We start from the raw sequence: 21663 nt of genomic DNA on the forward strand, positions 1-21663 counted from the left end.
GTGCCCCATTACCTAACCCCACACCTGGCCATAATGTGGCAACTAAATGGCTAACACCTGGCCAACTGAGCTGCCTTCAGGCCCCTACTTAAACCCTACAGTAAGTGCCCTCTGTCTGTTGAACTATTTTTAAATACCTCCTCTAAGTACATGCAAATTATTTTAAAATACAGTCACATATTGGGGATGCATACTCCAAAATGTTTTACTGATGGAGGGAGCCAGCAAAACATTAGAGGCCCAACAGGCATCCTCTAACTTTGTCACACCCGGATGAACAACAGCAAAATTTGGCAATAGCAAAAAAAAAAAAAAAAGATGGCAATATTATAATATTTTCAGTAAAATAGAGGTTAGTATTCTAAAGGCCCAAATATGCAGGCACTGTGATGTGTGGTATACAAAATGTCAATTCAAAAGAAAACACGTCATGTATTTGTTACAAAAAGAAGACTCCTAAAGATCAATATTCTGAGCATCTTTGGTGTAACCCAATGAGAGGAATGAAAAGAAAGCAGATGGGGTATCTTTTTTTTCTGGTTGTCTTTCTGTTTTTTTACTGTTTGATGACATCAACCCTAAAAATTTGTTACATGTTGATCACGCCACATTGTCCTTTCTTCATGACTTTTCATTTCAAACAAGCTTCATGCCCCACAAATTACCCTGCAAGAAACAGAGTGGGCCTATAGTTATATGAAAAAATAATCATAGAGAAGCTCATATGTATAAGGTCAGCCTCATCTATTCTTTCATCTATACACTTCAGACATTCACTCAATAAAATGGAAGTTCCCTGGTTTAATAAATGCATCGGCTTAGTCTTCTTGAACAAGACAACAGCCAATGTTACTGAGCTCTTCCTATGGGTCCCAAGTGCCTTACGGGTACTATCTCACTTGATTCTAGCAATAAAACCAGGTCAGACAGGTACCATCAATAGTCCCATTTTTTAGAGGTGGTGTTTTTCTGAAGGTCAAGGTCACACATGTAGTAAATGGTAAAGTCCAGATTCCAACCTGGCAGCCTGAATGTGGAGCCCACACTCTTAAACCTTACTCTGAACTGCCCACAATAATTAAATTCTAAATCAACTGTAAAAAAAAAAATATGAACACAATGTAGATAAAGACCCTAGCAGCACACTCCCTCTCTAGGCAAGGAGAGAGGGGTGACTGGAGGTCTGTTCCATCCATAAAATTCTACAGTTCCAGGATTGATCTTTAGAAGCAAGGTCCTCAAAGGTTAATTAAAATGTACAGGGGTGTTATGGGTACAACCTAATATAAGCCTGTGATACTTCATCCAGTGCCATTTCTATGAGCGCATCCAGTGCAACATTCTAGGCTCACATCTTTGTCAGCTCCAGATCATTTTCCTGGGCCCTCTAGGCAATCAGGCCATTGGGGATGAGGAGGGAAGGGGAGAAAGAGACTGTTACAGCCCTATATGATAAATGCTTCAATTCGATATACACAATTCAAATGAAGGTCATAGAACCCAGGTTGGGGTGAGGGTGGGCAGAGATGTCACGGAAGGCTTCCTGGAAGAAGTACATATGCTAATGTGCAGACAGGCATTGGCCAGACAAACAGAAGGGAGTTGCATACAAAGGTATTTTCTTTCCAGACCAAGGAAGAGCATGAGACAAGAAATCTAATGCCCTAGGGGAATGGCACATGGTTCACTAAGGCCTGAATTATTTTGCCAAACTTTAGAAGCACCTGAGAAACCCTTGATCCTCCACCAACTGAATCTGTCAAGAGGATGAATGTATTCCAGCAAATGGGGGAAACACAGAAGCTTCTTAAAGTTTAATTAATACCTTTTTATCAGAGCTATGTAAAAAGGGGGGACAAAATTATATAAGGGATCATATTATTTATCAGGCTAAAACTTATCACTGCTCATATCTAGGAACCAAAAAGAAAAAAAGGGCTTGTACAAAGAAACAATAAAAAAAATACACTTAAAGCACCTATATAAGCAAAGCAAGGGGCATCTGTAATGAGAGAAAAACAAGTTGGTTTCATGCAATGAAGAGACATTTCAAAAGAGTTTTAGAAGTTTTCATTCTTGCAAAAAGAACAATAAATATATATCCCTGTGGCAGGGCGGGGGGGGCGGGGGGGGCTACACACACACACACACACACACACACACACACACACAATCTGTCCAGAAAATGTCCAGCCATGGTTAATATAACAAGAACAATTTATGCAACATCAATGTAACCTGGCAGCTAAGGAGAGTGGACTGGAATGCACATGAGTGAACAATAACGACTTCACTGTACTCATCAGTGGGGGTAGTAGGCACCGTTGAGTGAACATGTGTACTGTGTGGCATCACATTCAATATGACTGAGCAAGTAGAGGAATGAATCTGAATCAAATTTTTCATTAGGCTTGAACATTCCTCTGCGGAAACTATTCAGATGATCCAGAAGGCCTCAGCTATGGGCAACTGGTGATTGGCAGCTTCATCATGACAATGCATCTGCTCACACATCATCTCTTGTGCAGAGTTTTTTTATGAAACATAAAATCACCCGGGTGACTCAGCCCCCCTACCTCTTAGATTTGGCACCCTATGACTTCTGGCTTTTCTGAAAACTAAAATCACCTTTGAAAGGGAAAAGATTTCAGGCCATTGATGAGATTCAGAAAAATATGATGGAGCAGGTGATGGAAACTGGAAGAACTGTGTAAGGTCCGAAAGTGCCTACTTTGAAGGGGACTGAGGCATCATTGTTCTATGTACAATGTTTCTTGCATCTTGTATCTTCTTCAGTAAATGTCTCTATTTTTCACAGTACACAGCTGGATACTTTCTGGGCAGACCTCGATATATCCATGACATATTAAAGCCCTGTTATCACTTAGTGAAAGCAGAAATCTACATAAAGCAATATGGTATCTTAGATTCTTAGATTGTAAGTATATACACCATCCAGAGAACAATTCAAGCTTCCCTAGAGAATCATCTTGGGTAGAAGGGCACAGAAACAAAGAAAATACTGGTAGGTAAATGAAGGAAGGAATAGAAGTCAGGACTCTTAGCAAATTGGCAGAAGTGCTACAGGGCTTGGGATGATGGTCAGTCCTTCTGTGAGTTCAGACTTAAGTACAGGCTTTATGCCTTTGCATGTTATTTGTAAACATATTCTGCTACTTACACCCACTGTTTAAATTTTTTTATTCTTTAAATGGAGGCTGATGTGCCCTGACCAATAAAAGAATTAGCACATCACAAGTTAGGTATACAACTAGGTCTAGCTAAGTTAGACCTGCCATATTGCTCCTTTCTTCCCTTAAAAACAAACTTTTCACAATTTACAATAGCCAAGTGTTGGAAGCAACCAAAGTGCCCATCAGTAAATGAGTGGATCAAAAAACTGTGGTACATTTACACAATGAAATACTATGCAGGAGAAAGAAAGAAAGAAAGATCTCCTATCCTTCCCAATAACATGGATGGAACTGGAGAGCATTATGCTAAGTGAAACAAGCCAAGCGTTGAAAGAGAAATACCATATGATCTCACCTATAAGTGGAACCTAATCAACAAAACAAACAAGCAAGCAAAACACAACCAGAGACACTGAAATAAAGAACAATCTGACAGTGATCAGAGAAGAGGAGGGAGAGGGATAACAGGGGATAATGTCGGGAGGGGCCATCAAGGAACATGTACAAAGGACACATGGACAAGCCAAAGGGGGTGGGTTCGAGGGTGGGAGGCAGGGATGGGTGGGTGGGGGGTATGGTGGGGTGAAAATGCAGACAATTATACTTGGACAACAACAACAAAAAAAAACTCTTCACCAATGTCAAAATACCCCCACAATTTTTCTTTGCAAAGTGATAGTGTCAGATTGGAAAGAAAAGACCTCATAATCCAGTGAGTCTTCATTAACATCTTGTCATTGAATCTAAAATATAACAAAAAATAATGATTTTATTTCCTTTTGATTAAAATACCTGAAAATACCAGGCTTTCCACCTATACATTTCCTAAGTAAAAAGAAATAAATTGATTGGGTGCCTACAGGCTGCCCGTCCACCTCTTACTGTAACACTCTTCTTACTAAGAGATAGGTGGTGCTGGTGGTACTCTTGAACAGTTTGGATTATGTCAGAAACTATTCTCTTGCTGATATCCATGAGCCTCTCAGTTTTCATGTGGTCCTTTGCCTCCCTAACTGTTCTAGAAACATCACAGTAGAGGAAATACCGCTGGCCACACCACACTGTTCACCCTTATCTATCACCCCACACCATTCCACTATGTACATAGGCCCACCACGTCTTGAAGCTTGCCTAACCCAAACCTTCCAGAACCCACATTCCATGTCATTCTTCCACATCTGCAAATTGTCACAGCTGCACACATTCCAGCATGCTATTATCTTCTACTCTGCTCTCTGATTTCTCAGAAATCTCATTTCACCTAGCTTAGAGGCTCCTTAAAAAGTCAGCCCACGTGTCATATCTCTTCCCTGTAGGTGTGAATACTACTTGTATAGTAGGGACTCCATTAATATCATCGATGAACTAAAAACGAGCCTAATGAACAAATACACTGATTCAGAATCCAACACTAGATACTTCAGGTGCCAAGAAACAAGGAGTAAGTATAACTATCACTGCTACTCATTCCACTAACCACCAAAGTATATCTAGAAAAACAAGGTGTTGAGTTATGCTGGCTTTTCCAGAGCCATAATAACCAGGAAGCCTAAGAAACCTATGAATGAAAATCATATTTTTTCATTTTTCCTAAGAGTGGAAATGTTACATCCTAATACCTTCCTCCTACAAACCACTGTCTAATTACTATGGGTTCCTTGGCTTTTCCTGAACTGCAAAATCCTTCTGATGATAAGATGGCAAATAGGCAAGTTGCTGCTATTTCACCACAGAGCAAAAGGGCACTAGAGAGAACAAGCTGTGTCACCCAGGAGACCAGCAGAGTGGTACCTGATCATCAGTACACCAAGAGATGCTGCCGAAACTGCTTCATCACCTTTGTCCTGAGCATCTTCCCCCACACAACCCAACCAAATCCTTGACATCACAACCATTGAGCTAGTCTGGGCTCCAGGAGGCAGAACAATAGGAGCCTCAGAAAACTATTGAAACTTGGAATGGAGGACTTCTCAGCATTTGTTGATAAACAACCATCATCTAAGTACTAAGTGCATACCAGGCACTGCTATTGGTGCTAAAGATATAGTGAGGAATAAGCCGCTGAGGTGCCAGCACTTGCCACTCAATAGATCTTCTCTTGATGCTTGGTGAACAGGTTGGCCAGTTTCAAAATAGCTCCACCAGTTGGGTAAGTGGGTAGTAAATGAAACCTAAGCTTTACTATGCATACACACACAAATTTATTGCAGTTATAAATGCGTTTTGTTTCCCTCTATGGTTGTAAGCAATTAAAAGAGGGCATGCATGTCTTCTCTTTATGTCCCACAGAACATTAATGGGCAGCATCATCTCACTCTCAAATGCCTTTGGTAAGAAGAAGGGCACACCTGACCAGTCTGTGTAGGCGCCCGCACGCAGAGAGCCACCCCAGCAGGCACTCCATCCTTCCTGGGAAGGACAACACATAGGTAAGGTAAAGAATATTTTTTAATCTTTGCAAAATATAAGGAAGAGAAAACTGGGATGGGAACTTTTAAATGACTACTTCTGGGTAGAATTTAATTTAAAAATATATCTCCACCCAAATAAGTAGTTCTTTGTTTATTCACTGACTGAATCACAACACATTTCATGGGTTTTCTGCTAATTATTCTCATGGCAGCCAAGCATGTTTAGCGTACAGATGCACAATTTGAGCGTCTCTTCATAGAGGCAGTAGTTATAGTGAGCATTTTATGGTTTGTTTCTAAGCTGATCTTCAGTTTACAGACTCATGTTAAACCAGCTGTTCTGTGGATGGGCCCGGTGAGCCTATAATGAGATTTATCTTCATGGATTAGGCCTGACCTCTAATAATGTGCTCAGGGCTCCCCATCACTATTTCAGCACTGAGTTATGAAAATTCATCCCTTCACTACAAACAGAACCTAGCTCAGAGGGTAATAGCTAAGAGATGTATTACTCCTGGAATACGAGCACCCCTGAGACTATGATTATAATGTCCACAGCTGAAGGCACTATTTCACAATTGAGATTACTACTTTCCAGATGAAAAAAAAACTTGAGCTGTGGAATAATGCCTTCAGCTACAGACATTGTAATCACACTCAGCAGTTCTCATATCCCAAGAGCGGCGGAGGGTCCCGCAGTTGGTACGCAAGCTGATTTGGGGAACGGAAGGAAGAAGCCGTAGGAGGAAGCGTGGACAAGCCCAGCTTCACATTGGCTTTATCTGCGGGCTCTGCTGTACGAGTGCGCCGTGTCCAATTGCCACATCAACTTCTTTGAAAATGAACAATAAATGTAAAAAAGGTTGTTTTTCATCTAACTAGCAAAGTTACGTGTCCTGTTTAGAAGACACTACTGACTGCTGGTCAGAGAGTAGGGAGATGCCCTTTCTTATCTATGGAAATACAAACTGGTGGAGCACGCCAAGAAACAACTGAGCTCAAGTATGAAGAACCCCCCATCGTGCTCATATCCTTTACCACAGTAATCCCACTCCACAAATATAGCCTGGAAAAATAATTAGAGGTGATAAGGACTTGTTAAAAGCCTGCTCATCACCATTATTGGCAAGAGGAAAAACTTAGAAATTACCTAAAGGGTGAAATAATTTTATAGACTGTGAGAAATCCATATGTTAGAATATTATGCAGCCTTTCAATTGAGTCATAATTGCTAAGGAGAAATGCTAATTCATAGTTGTATTCTGCAATTTTTGTTAAGCAATTTATCCAAGGGCATTCGAATTGTTCCTACATCAATATTTAACAGGTACTCTCTCGGAGTTAACTAATTGGTCTTCGGCTCAGGTTTTTGTTTTTGAGCTATAAGGCTAATGAAGTATTGATATAATATTAAATGACTGCAAATAAAGTCTGCAGCCTAAATAAATGCTGACATTATGTCAGTGCATTCTGAATGAATTAAAAAGGAAAAATGCACTTTTGCATACGTTTAGTAAATTTTTCCTGGCTCTTCCTAGTGCATTTTTTGCAAATGAAAAAGATGAATATTCATCAAGGCTCTCTGAATATATTACAGTTTAAATAGTTTGGCTTAAATATTTATAATACATCATGAAACATACATTTTCCATTAAAAGAAATGGATATGATGTCAAAAGAGGGCCACTGAAGAAACATAAAATTATACCACTTAACCTAATATTAAAAGTTGAAAACAATATTTGAAAGCACTCCCCCCAATAAAGGTCAATCTGAGAGAAAAGTGCTCACCTTCCTCCCTTCTGATAACACCATCTCAGCTAAGCCTGGCTGAGTACTCCCAAGAAACATTTTTTTCCCAACAACACCAGAAACAGAGGCCAGCATTTGAGTGGCAGGCACTGTGAAAGGCAGCATGCAAAAGTTCACTCACTTAATCCTCACAGCAAGTTTATGAAGTTACAAGTAGTAGAAACTAGAGTTGATCTCTTAGCCACACTGCTTTTCTCCCTCATTCTCACCTTCAACAGAACAACTACTGTTAAATTCCTGAATGTGGTTTGCATAGTGAACTGCTCTCTGGCTTGAAGGATATAGCTTCTTCATTAGGCTAAAAATATACACCTAAAAAGTTAACCACAGATTAAAACAACAACAAAAATAAACAGAACTCCATTCTAGGGCACAAAGAAATGTACAGAAAGGAAATATATCTGCTTATGCATGCAACAAGTCTTCCCTGAGTACCTACTATGTGCCTGGCACTATTCTAGGCCCTGAAGAAATAGCTGGGAAAACAGAAAAACTATATCCACCTTCAAGAAATTTTCATTAGATATTAAGAGACATAAAATAAGCACCTTATGTAGTACATTGGAAGGAAATAGAGCTATGGTGAAAAGTGAGTGTGTGACACAGGAGACTGGGCGTGCAGCGTGGGGGACAGTTTCCAATGGGACAGGCAAGGACAACCCCAGTAAGAAAGAACGTGAGAGGGACGTTCACACAAACAAAACATAAGCTCATGATTTGAATCACATGGGAAACTGGAGAAAAATACTGAAAACTAATTTTCATTGCGTTTCTGCCATCTACCTGTTACTCGAAAGTATAAAATAAGTAAACGTTTCTTATGATAGCCACACATGCCATTTCTAAACCTTAACCATCAAGGCCTGCAACCCTACTTTGCTACAGAACAGTAAGTCACTACTGGTCCTCTTCGCCTCCTGAAATCTCCATCTGTCTTGCCAGAAAGCAGCATCTGTATAAATCCCCCTGCTTTTGACGACTATGGTTTCTTTGATAAACTGCCCATGTGTGTGGGAAGGGGCAGAAAGATGGAGAAAGCAAAGGGGGAAATGAGTTTTCCCCTCTTCAGATTAATGTATATGAAGTATACATCTGACACTTCATCAGCACTCCCGGCTGGTGTCCCAGCAGGCGGACACTGGCTGAGCATGTATTCTGCCAGCTTCCAGGCTACTTAGGATGAATTGGCAACATGCCATTTATCTGAAATGCCCAATGTGTCTGAGAGAGGGAGCACAACTACATTTAGTATTGCCAAGGAAAACCAGATACTTTGGGCTAGTAATTAATCTCCTTCTTGAGAAGGTAGTTAGTATTACCTTCAAGCTTGCCTATGGCATTTAAATGACCTATAGGTCACGCATTTACTAAAATTCAAACCACAGGGCATTCATTTATATCTTACTAACATATGAATACCTCTCAGACTGAGGGTCTATATCTTTCCAAAATGTATGTTGTTGTGCTGTACATAAAATTCTGTTATATTAAGTTGTAATGCTGTTATTTGGACATAAACCATTTTGACTCCTATTTTTCCAATTTTTCTACACTTGAACACACATTTCACTTCAACTTACTTCTTCAGGACCAGTGAATCAACAAAATATTTAAAGTGATTACATGACTGCTTAAGAGCAGATTAATAAAATCTCCTTGAATGTGGACACTAATCTCTTCATAATTTTGTCACCATATTTTTTGAGCAGATGATGCAGAACTGAGGGAGATTTGGCCCATTATGTGGACTTTAAGGCGAATCACAATTTTAAGATACACAGTGAACAGCAAAACCAAAGAGGTTTTAGATGGATGATCTCATTAGACCACCCATTACAGCACATAGAATCACACCATCACTCTTGGCTTGCAACGGAAGAAATTTGTCACTTCTAGGAATGATTATTCGTTCCATCAACATTACTTATTGAATGCCTCTTACCTGCAAGGTGTAGTGCTAGCAGCAGTGAGGAGCAGAAAGCCAAATCAGGCAGGAATTCTGCCCTGAAGGAGCTTGCAGTCTAGCAGGGAAATATTAGACATAAACACAAGAACTAAAACAAGGGTGCGCTGTGATGCCTGCTAAGGAGAGCCAGGAGGAGAAGGGTTGACTCACAGCTCTAAGATGGGGACAATGGGTGAGCACAGAAGCTAGAGAGAGGATCAGAGTGAAGCATGTCCTATTGCACAATGCACAACCCAGAAACATCAGCTTGCTTGAAGACAAAGAAAAGGAAAAAGGGGGAGGAGAAAAGAAAAAGTAAGTTCTAATAGGTGTGTATTTCCACTTCTACAGCATCATTATTAAATCTTTTAGTTGTACACAGTAGAGATACTTGAGATGTAATCCAATAAAAAAATATGAAACATTAACCCTTCTGCAAAGGGTACCAAAAGTAGAAGTCATTAACAAGTACTGAGTGCCACACTGAAATACGTGATATGGCATAGATACCTTGACCAATACGGGCAGAACAATGAGGAGATCGAGAGGTTCTCTGCCTGACAGCCCCCCGTGAGCTGTGGATGGCTCATAATACAACAGAGGTCGGAAGGCAGGAGACTTGGTCAAACAGCTCGCAACAGTTTTACTTGGACTACAATTAGGAAGTAACGAAACTTCTGAGTGAAATATATAATGAGCACTATATTTTAAACCTCCACTCTCTAGTAGTAAGTGCTTAATCACACTCTGGCTTCTGTACCCAAACTTCTCCATAATATGACAAGAATGGAAGTATTAATGCCACTAACATTTGAGACGTTATGGGCCCGGTACTATTTTAAGTTTGTTTTCTATAGTATTTTAGCATTTTCTCTAGTTTTGTTCTTAAACAAACACCATAAAAACTTGCAGGGTGGATAAGCTAATAATTTAAGTGACTATTGGATAAGAATGTCACTGGAAAAATTTGGAGGAGTACTCTTTTTGTATTTTCTATTATTAGTCCTCCTTATGTTTCTACCCTACTCCAAAATACCTTAGGTAATTGAGTAGATCAATTCTGTGTTTGAGTATGTGACTACCATTATTATAATAGATAATAAGATATTTATACATATTACTTCATGACACTGTTGCTTTAATCAGAATGTTTTTCTCGACAATAAACATAAAAGATTACCATTTAAGTGTTAAGAATAATATTGCAATGGCCCAAAAAACACTTTTTAAAAAAATCACTGGGAGGAATTTTCCTTTCCTTAAAAAGTAAATATTTACTATAAAATAAGCTTTTGATAAAATTCGCCCAAGAAGAGACAGTAACTATGAACTTGGGGATGAGATGGAGGAAGGTGCTAACCATCATCACTTTAACTGCACCCTTAAAATAAGTCCCAAAATTTTCATGAGAGGAAAACAATTAATTTTGGCCTAAAGATTATAGTAAATTTTCAGGAGTCATAAAATATCCTGAAAGAAACATTTTTAGCGATAATTATTCAATACCAATCAGAATCTTTACTATTTGAAAAGTAGAATTATGGAATACCAAAGTTGAATTCCAGAGACTATTGATACTTCTTTTCATCTTGCCATTGTAGATGAGGTGGTAAAATCTAAGAAAGTAAGTGACCTGCCCAAGTTTACACAGGTACCTAATGGCAAAATCAGGTCTAGACCTAAAATTAAAAAGCTAGACCTAAATTACATCTCTCTGCATTACTGGACGATTCCTAAATCTATTACCAATGCATAAAATTATAAGGCATCTAATGCACTGATTTACATATTATTTGCATCATCATCAGTAAAGAATGTTTAAAAATCTATTCACATACCATACAACCACTACCACCACTGCAAAAATAACTTGTCAAAACTTTTAGGCCAAAGGTTAAAGCAAAGAAGTAATGAGCCCCCTAGAAAACAAAATTCTATTAATGACCATGGTTAAAAATAAAGGTGTAAATTGTGGGGGCTGGGGGGAATGTAGGGGTCTGTTCTGCTAACAAAAACAAAAAGATTTATACTGTGCACCATGTGAAGAAAGTGCTGGAGTTGGAACAATGACAATTTTCAATTATCATAGAAAAGAAGGGTCCAGTCAAGAATCACTACTGTGATGTAAATCTGGAGGGAATTTTGATGAGGAGAAGCATGTTTGCATGGCCTGAAGTATCTCCCCACAGAAAGCCTATCGAATGCAAGAGAAAAAAGTCTAACTACAGTGGAGAAATCAGGAACATCTTGACTGGGTGAAAAAATTAACTTCACAATAAGGGGCAGATGGACATCATGTGTTTGCAGATGGCATGCCCTGAGAGGACACGACATCACCAATGTCATATTCTGGCCCGGAATGCAAAAACATAAATCTCGGCATGAGGAAATATCAGACTTAGACACATAATATGAGAAATATTCCATTAAAAAACATGGGTGGGGGTAGGTAGCCTTCAAAAATGTTGATGTCAAAAAGGCAAAAGAGAAGGGGTTACAGAAAAAAATTCCAGATTAAAGGGGACTACATAGATATGACAATTATATGTAATATATGGCTCTAGACTAGATCCTGTACATAGAAGGGACATTACTGAGCCAACTGATGAAACTGAAATGCAGATGGCAGAGTAGAAAAAAGGCTTGTATCAGCCATAAATTTACTGAAATTAGTAACTGTGATATATACAAGTTACTCCCAAACAGTTCAAAAAAATATGTGTGTATGTACATATGTGTATATATGCATGTGTATATGCAGAGGGAGAGAAAGTTGGGCAAGAGGTTAGTAGTTCAATCTAGCTAGGTGAAGGATCAACTGGTATTTTATTATTTTTCTCATTCGTGGAACTTTTCTGTTAGTTTGGAATTATTTCCAAATAAAAAGTTTTTTTGTTTTTTTTTTTAAGCTGAGAAACATTTTCATTTCTTTTACAGGAAGAGTGTGGACAAGAGTCAAGTTGACAGAAACAGTCCAAATTAGGTTGAGGGGTGGGGAGAGGAAGGTGCTTGGAAAAATCAGCACACTGAAAGCACGGAATTTCACATTGCCAAATCTGTGAAATGTAAGTTCAAATGTTACATTTACATGTTAATGTTAAATGTAAGTTCAAATCCAGTTAAACCAAATAAACTCAAAATAGTCCCTGGGGAGGTGGCGAGAGGGACCAAACCCAGCCCCCCCACAGACAAAGCCCAAAGGCACTCACCAGGCTGGCGGTGAGCAGGGGCGCCGACTGGCCCAAGGCCTGGCTGCGCATGCGCACGAGGTTGGAGGTCTCCGTAGAAGCTGACCAGGCCTGGCCCGCCACAGGGTTTGGAAGGAGGTACCTCCCTGTTGGGGCAAAAGAGGAGACAATGTAAGCAGCAAGCAGAACAGTAGCACTTCCACAGAAGTGGCAGACCCCTTCTCGGCCATCCTTCTATATTACTTCTGCCGTAATTACATTTACCAACAGCAACCGGAGGCAAATTGTTTTAATTAAGTCAAGAGATCCAGTGGCAAGTTCTGACCCTGAATTCTCACAAAACCCCAAGAAAACCCCTTCATCTCACCTCATCTGAACCTGTAGCTTTCAGCCAGGGCAGAATGAAGTGTCCTGTTAATTCTGCCAATTCCATGGGAGCATGCTGAGGGTGTATATAAATCCACAAAGCATTCTCAGCATCTTAGAAATAAACCTGTGCATGTACACACATTGTTTTAAAATGTCTACTATGGGAAGTGATCCAGGATTCATCTGGGAAAGAGTCTACAAAGTGGAGATCGTACCCAACAAAAGGAAGGGTTACAATTATTTTAAGGTGAAATGGGGCTAGTGCCTCTTTCTCCCAGCTTCTCTCTCTGAAGCACTGGTTGGTCATCCATGTCCACACAACAATAGATAATTGTATCTATTTACATAAATCAGGGCATTGATGTCAGCTTAAGCTTCACTGAGCAAGTTACATCAACCTTGAACTCTAATATATGTGTATGCCTTTGAAAGTCATAACAACTGAACCAACTCACACTATGTTACTTCCTTAGTATATGGACTAGACTAGTTATCAATGAACAAGAAATAAGGCTTTTTGACTTCAGGAAATATTCATGAATATTCACATAGTAATGAGGCTCAGTAAAAGCAGAGGCCATGTTTGATTTTTATCTGCTCTGCCGCAATACTAACACTGGCCCCTGCAGGTGCTCATTAAATATTTGTTGACTGATGAAAGAATAAGCAGGCACTTCTTTCCCAGAAAACACATAGGGACAATGAAAGATGGCAGATAACCCACAGAGTCTCGTTGAAAGGCTGTGTGTATGGGCACTCTCCAGCTTCATACCTCCCAGAATCAGGAGGTATTGCAGCCCCGTGTGTGGACATTTATTCCTTGAATTTTCCCCAACAGATCTCTTGCTTGTAAAAGAGCCCCCCTCTACCTGTGGCATACACTTCGCAGGCACATCCCACTAGTTAGTAACTGACTGTAGTATAATACTCACTAGTTCACTATTAGTGTCCATGCTACCAGCACTATCAAAGTATAGGAGTTAGGGACAGCTCCCATCGACTGTCCATGGTAAGAGGTCTAATGCTTTAATGTATGTGCTTTCAGGAATATAGATTTTAATTGCAAAGGGGGAAATGATTTATTATGCCAAAATTGCTCTTTCACTCTCTTATATAGTGAAAGCACAGGTTCTAGAGAAAACTAGATCTGCTTTTGAGACCTTGACCTATAGCTGAATGACACTGGGAGAGGAAGTTAGTCAACCACTCTTGACCTTAGTTTTTCATCTCTAAAATGGGGATGGGGGTAGGATCAACTATGTAAAGTTATTAAGAGGATTGGAGGATTTTATAAGTAAAACACTCAGTAAATACTAGCTATTTAGTCCTAACAGTAGTAAAATTGAAAACTATCTTTTTTTTGCTTGGTTTCTTGTCACTCACAAAGTAGAAAACACGAATATATATAAAGAAAAAATATCACCGAAAATTACACCAGGGAAAACCACCATCAACATTTCGGTGACTTGCTTCCAGATTTTCTAACTGCAACCTGTATTTTCTGGCAAAATTGATTTTTGTCGTGTGCTTACCTCAGTACCACATAATAGGTTATGATCTTTTTCAAGCAAAAAAAAAAAAAATAAAGCAAATTAATTGAAGCATAAACCCTATCATTAAAAATCCAAATATAATTACATTTTGTGGTTCCGGTAACCATCTCAAAAATATTCAGATATATTTTGTGCAGGATATGTTACATTTCAAGTCTTAAAATTTTTTTCCTTGCATATTTTGAAATATGAACTAAAAGCTGGGCTATGAAAGAGGGTCTTTGGGAAATCTGCCCTCTTTAGGCCTAAAAGCAAGACTTTAATAAAGAAGAACAGGAAAACTGTACACTGCGTTTGGGCATACTATCATGATTACATGAATAAATGGCTTCTTTAACACAGAAATAACTCTCACTGTTTGAAGGACATAATTTGTTAAACACATACCAACCTTCAGGAATCAGAATCCATACTTTTTTTTTCCTGGCCCTCCCTGTGTCTTTTCCTACATATTTTAACAATTTTATTTATTTATTTCTTGAGAGAAGGGCAGGGAGGGAAAAAGAGAGGGAGAGAAACATCAATGTGTGGTTGCCTCTCACATGGCCCCCACCGGGGACCTGGCCTGCAACCCAGGCATGTGCCCTGACTGGGAATTGAACTAGCAACCCCCCAGTTCACAGTCTACACCCAATCCACTGAGCTACACCAGCCAGGGCCTTTTCCTGTATGTTATGCTTTATATTTTCTTTGTTCATGTTTCAGAGAGCAGCCTGACAGGAAGTGCGGAAGCTGCCTGATGTCACAGTTTACATGATGGAGGGAGTGCGCTCTGGCCTCACCACGGCTCTGGCCCAGATGCTTTATTTTAAAGAAAACAAGGGTAGATATGAAAATGTGAAGAATTTAATGTAATCATGGAAAAATTTAAAGGGTGAATATTTTAAGTCACTAAAAAATTCTATAGTTCAGTCTTTTTTTCTCTTAGTAAAAAATAGTTTTTAGACTGTCTCCCTGTAATCCCCAAGAGGAAGAAACAGGTGTTCATTTCTGTGTTCTCAGTACCTGGCACAGTCCCAGGCACAGTGTCTGGCACTTATAAGTGCTCAACAATGTTTGCTGACTGAAATGCAGTTAAACAGCACTATTTGATCAATTCTTGATGAAGTCTAAAAGGAAAAATAAAACTAAGCTGATTATTATCTTCAATTTCATCTGCAGTAAAGTATAAGAGTTAAAATACACTAAGACCTTCCTATAGTCCATGCACTGCAACATAGTAGCAGTCCTATGGGGTCCTAGGTAATATTATCCTCATTTTAAAGCCCAGAGAGGTTACATACCTAAATGAGGGCACACAGCTAATTAGTGGGCAAAACCAGGATTCTTACCTTGAACCCATTCATCGCATATGCTTAGGTGAAAAACAAGTCACAAAATAGGATGATTTTATATTTATATGAATATAACATATATATGCATACATATACATGTATATGTGTATATACATGTATATGTGTGTATATATACGAGTGAATGAATGAAGTGGTAGCAGATGGGATTAAATGAGATAATACACTTCAGGCACTCAGCCCAGGATGTGGAAGGCAGTCAACATGCTGTCACTACTCACACTGTCATAAGAACCTCACAACTCCACTGATACAGCCCCACCATCGCAGCAACAAAATAAAACATGGTAATGGATTCCTTGGACGGATCACAAAAGAAATAGAGAACACTGCTGAATAATATTACAACAAAGAATAATATTTCTTACCGGATTATTGTTATCTCTGGCAAGGAAAATGGGGACTGGGTCCAGGGAGAAATGCGCTATAATATTGCATTGTTTTAAAAATTACCTGCAGGGAGTAACGGAAGTTTAAAAAATTAAGTTTTCACTTGTAGTTTTAATAAATTTAATATTAAGTTTTTCTAATGTATCTGAAAAATGTGGCAAATATGAAGCTTTGATAGAGCCAGCTGGTAGGTATATGTAGTTGTATCCAATTATTCTCTATTCATTTCTGTAGACATCACATGACATTGCTTTTAATGATTCCTATCAAAAAAGTGCTTCAAAATCTAACATGGTAAACCAGCCAGGAGCGCATTCCTTCCACCCCTCACAATGGCAGTTCCCAAGGCCACTTGGGGGGGGGGGGTAATGGTGGGGGGTGTCCAAGGGGCCTGGGTGTGGTGAGGAAGCAATGAGCCAGGGGAGAGGCTCCATGGAGCATGGAAACAAAGAGGAACCATGAGGACCTTCGCTGCGGTCCCAGCATGCAGGCCGTGGCAGCTGTGGCCAGGAGTGGCTCCCTGTCTGTGAGGGGAAGGCAGCCAGAAGCAGGGGCAGTCTCTGATAAATACTCAGTGCAGGAACTTCAGATGCTACAGTCCTAGTTTGATGAGCCCAGGGAATGCTTCGGGTGGGAACTCAGACTCTGGGCAGATCCAGAAAGAGCTCAGGAGGAGGGAGGAATGAAGAACCAGAGCCACAGACTCCACAGACTTCCTCCCACAGACTCCAAACCATATTTTGAACACTTCAGTTTTGTTAGATCTCACAGGGCAACAAGCAGAGACACTGCTAACAGGACACACGTACCATCTTCTCTGAGATCACTCAGTCTAACACCACCACATACATTTTATTTGTTGCCACCTCTTGCGGGAATTAATCTGGGTAACAAGCCCACATGCATGCTTTGTCAAAGACAGACAAAGCTGGGCACTACTCAAAGTGGTAAGGATAGATTTTAATCAGTAATAACTACTACAATGGGAGAAGAGTCCAGCATGAACTAAACTCAAGTTCAATTTATGTAGAAGTAACAGGGTGTTTTATAAGGAGAAGGAAGGGGAGGCAGGGAGCAAGTGGGAGCTCAGTGAGTCAGGGAAATGAAAAGTCACAAAGGGTTTGTCAGCAGAACAGCGATCAAGCCAGCACTGTCTGCTAGCTGGCGATCATCGAAGTTAGGATTCTGCCCTCCCACAGAGACTGGGAGACAGAGACCCTATCTAGTGGCCAGAACAAACAGGAGACTTTTTGGCAACCTTGAATCATCTCAAGCAGGCACTTTAAAGGAGCAAGGGTCATCCTGAGGATGTAGCCTTGAGCTGTTAGAAACTATGTGTCTGTTCAAATCTTCAGTGGTCAAGGGGGAAGGTCTACTGGAGAAACAGGACTCAGAGGAGCCTGGCCACAGTTTGGTCAAGGAAAGACTTTGTCAGCCCTCAATTATTTTGTGATGTAACAGATCCTAACCCAAAAGGGGATCTTCTGATGTTCAACAGTTGATTAGTTTTAGAACTGAGTTTGAAATAAGATGTTGAACTCAGCCCATTCATTGCACAGGACACAAAGGTCCTTGCCAGTAAGGGTGGAAAGTACCTCCTCTAGTTATGATCGACTCGAGAGTCAGGCCGCTGAGTGGCGACTCTGCCCCCAGAACCGAGTCCATCACCTATTCGTGAACTTCTCCCAGCCTCAGGCTCCTCAGCTGGAAAATAGGGGTGCACTTGTGGGTGGTTGAAAATTAAAAAGAAAGAAAACACACTATACAAGAAATGTTCAATAAATATAAACTTTACAAAACTAATAAAAAATACAATGGGCTACTCAACACACAATAAATTTTAAGGTAAGCAAGAAATAAAATTTTGTTAAGCCACTGGAAGAAATAATTGAATGATGAAGCATTCAATATAGATGTGTATATATAATGAAATGTTTATAATCCTATTGCATGTTAGATTTTATTTTACTTTTTTAAGTGTTTATTTATTTATTTTTGCACTCTTTTTTTGATTATTTGTGGGTTAGATTTTAGATGTCATTATTCTTGTACGAGGCGTGTCCCTAGGAATCATATGAACGTTATAAATTGGAGGGTCTGTTAGCACAACACATGGGATGTTTCATTCCTGCCTGGACCCCTATTAGCGTTAATCGGGAAAAGAGGACAACAGATGGATTTAAGGCAGTCATTAGTAGGCACTAACACTGTGCCATAGCTGGTAGTGATTACATCAAACTTTATCTGAATTCCCTCTCTCATGACTACCAAGGGCCTCTAAAAAGTGTGTTGCTGTTGTATTCACGCATCATTTGCTGCCTACAATTTAAGAAAATTAGCATCTGTCAACTGCATTATTCAGCTGCACAGGATAGAAATTAATGGATGAAACCATTCCCAATGTGTTACATGAGAGGTGAGCTTGCCTAGCAATCTGGCTGCTACGTTTTAAGACCAAATGGAGCTTGTTGTTACCATTGGGACTTTGATCAATTCTGTGCTCTTCAGAAACACATTTCTAAAATTCCAGTATGTTTATTGAAACATTTATTAAATATTTTCTACTGACATGACAAGAAATTTAGAGGCAATAATAGAGGTCCATACTAAAGCTGGAGTCAGCTGGCCAGAGTGGTAGAAGAACTCTTCACGCTTCAGCCACGAGAGTATGGGGCATCTGAATGGGTTCTTTGGTTATTGTGATTGTTTTGGTTACAGCACCTCTACTTAACAGAGTGAGTGGAACCTTTAAGGTTACGCATAAAAATAAGTAGATTACTGAGCCTAGAGCCAGATTGTGCCTTTGTAAAAATATTTTTTAAAGATGTTATTTATTTATTTTTAGAGAGAGGTGAAGGGAGGGAAAAAGAGAGGGAAAGAAACATCGATGTCAAAGAGAAGCATTGACAGGTTGCCTCTTGAAACCAGGGACTGAACCCGCAACCCTGGCACGTGCTCTGACAAGGAATCGAACCAGTGACCTTTCACTATGTGGGATGACACCCAGCCAACTGAGCCACACCAGTCAGGGCCAGATTCTACCTTGGTTCTATCTAGGGTACCTATGATCTCTTTCATGAAATGTGTTTTCTTTTGTTTCCATCCTGAAGTCCAAGGAACAAGGAGCAAGACCTCCACAAATGCATGTTTTCAAATATGAGATAAGTACATGCCTTCAAAGCACCCCCAAAGCTTGAAGCATCCCTCTTAAGTATGAAAATATCAGGTCAGCGATAATTTTAGCAGAATGGCTATGTAAAGAATTAAATGTAGCCTCTGGAGATGCACTTCACCATCAAGGAATAACAATGCCTGACTAGATTTAAAAGCTTCCAGTTAAAAAAGTTCCATATCACCTGAAGTGCAACACAGATCTAGCAGTCAGTCCACAGTCTTACAGTCTGGGTTATTCCTTCTGGAGTTCAAACAGGACATTGCAGGGCAAATAAGACCTAGTAACTACACCATGAAGCAGCATTTAGATAAGGCTTCTGATGCTCAGTTATACATAAAACTCAGGGAAAGTTTGTTTATCCCTATAAGGTACCAGCCAGGAAAAAAGGGAAACAGGGTGGCCCAACACCTTGCTCTCCAGGGTTTTGTGAGATGGGGAGCCACACGGGGAGGGAAGGAGAATGAGGGCAGCATTACAGAGGAGAAGGGGCCGGGGATGAAAAGAACGGGAAGTCAGCACTGTGCTAGAATCACTAGCAGGAAGACGGGGCCACATGCTCACATCTCTCTCACCCTAAATCTTTACCCTTTGGCTGCCAACCAGGCTGCTGCTAACCTGAGTAGGTACCAAAGTTCTCACAGTAGCCTCCAGAAAGTTCACCTCTACCAACTAAAGTGGGAGGAAGAACAGTCCCACCATTTCGCCCCCCCACACACACCGCCTACTAAAACCTGCCTTGCTTCATTCCTCTTCTGAGTATATTCACAAAAGAGTTGAAAGCAGTGACTTCAACAAGTATTTGTGCACCCATATTCATAGCAGCATCATTCATGATAGTTAAAAGGTGGTAACAACCCAAATGTCCACTAATGGATGGTGAATGGATACACAAAATGTGGTATATGATCACGGAATATGATTCAACCTTTTAAAGGAAGGAAATTCTGGCACGTGCTGCGATATGGATGAACCCCAAAGACATGCTAAATGAAAGAAGTCAGACACAAAAGGAGAGACACTGTATGACTCCACTTACAGGAGGTTCCTGGAACAGTCAGATTAATTGGACTGAAAGAACAAGGGTGTGCTGGGGGCTGGAGAGGGGGAATAAGGAGTTACCGTTTAATGGGTACTAAGTTTCAGTCTAAGATGATGAAAACGTTCTGGAGATAAACAGTGGTCATGGCCGCACAACAATGTGAGTGTGCTCACAGCCACTGCATTACACCTGTAAAAGTGATTAAAATGGTAATATTTTGTTATGTGTATTTTACCAAGTGCACACATACACATGCACACACACAAAACCACTCTCCCTTGTTTAGCCAAAAACACTCTACCTTCCAGGGGGTCCTTTCGGTTGGCCAAAAGGAGTTATCCACATCCAACTCCATCAGCACCCACTTTTACAAACCACACTTAATAACTTAAGCCCTTTGAATAATTTATGAACCAGAGAATGGTGCTTTTTAAGAACCCTCCATGGAAAAGGGTTAAAGACCACGATAAGTCACTGGCTAACCGCGGGCAGAATCCATGAGTCAGCAGCCATGGCCCTGGAGCGTACTCCATCATCATCAAGATATCCCTCTTCCACACCCCGTTGCTCACTCCTAAACACTGGTTCCCTCCCCATCTTGACTGCCATGCCCACAGGCAGTTACAGCCTCCATTTACTCATCTTCAGCTGTGCTGCCACCACAAGGAGACACGGTTCCTTCATCTTCCCTCTCACATGGGTGACTGCCTTCCAGCTTCTTGTCCCCATTGCAAAAGAATAACTATACCTAGACAGTATCAATAATGCTCTAAATCATTCTTCTTAATGGCGCAAATAAATATAATTTGAAAAGTCAACAGACCTGTGACCAGTGAGTGCTGAAGTTCACTGACTCCTCTACTGAGCTGCTGCTCTAGCCTTAAAAAAAAAAGTGGTCTGTGTTTACTCACACAAGAAAAGTCCAAAGCACGGCTTTGACCCTAAGACCTTGAAGTTATCACTGCCTACTAGCCAGGAATCTTCAATTCACCAGGAAACCAGAAGCCAAAGGGAGAAAGCACTCATGTTTTGGTGAGGTCGGTAGTCAGGGCACAGCGGTCTAAATCAAATTAACCGCCCAGTGCAGCAGGCTCTGAATTCCGCCTATTTTGCTACAAGACACAAACCCACCAGAGATGCCCAATTTCTCTCATCACCAGCGTTCTATATTCAGCATAGAACGGCAAGACAACATTAGTAACCACAAAGCGTCTGGTGACAAAGTTAGGGGGATG

At 40.3% G+C, this 21663-nt stretch overlaps 1 protein-coding gene across 5 annotated transcripts in view; it reads right to left on the reverse strand.

Annotated features, from left to right (window-relative positions):
* The window catches only part of MAST4 (microtubule associated serine/threonine kinase family member 4), a 527976-nt gene that overhangs the window by 343453 nt on the left and 162860 nt on the right, over nucleotides 1-21663 (reverse strand). For all 5 annotated transcript variants that reach the window (XM_045848314.1, XM_045848312.1, XM_045848311.1 and 2 more), the window contains exon 3: nucleotides 12572-12696. In XM_045848314.1, the coding sequence (XP_045704270.1) occupies nucleotides 12572-12696 (125 nt within the window). The remainder of the gene's footprint in view (nucleotides 1-12571; nucleotides 12697-21663) is intronic.

The sequence above is a fragment of the Phyllostomus hastatus genome, unplaced genomic scaffold (genome assembly GCF_019186645.2).
Source record: "Phyllostomus hastatus isolate PE091 unplaced genomic scaffold, TTU_PhHast_1.1 phas_contig_58, whole genome shotgun sequence".
Lineage (NCBI taxonomy): Eukaryota > Metazoa > Chordata > Mammalia > Chiroptera > Phyllostomidae > Phyllostomus > Phyllostomus hastatus.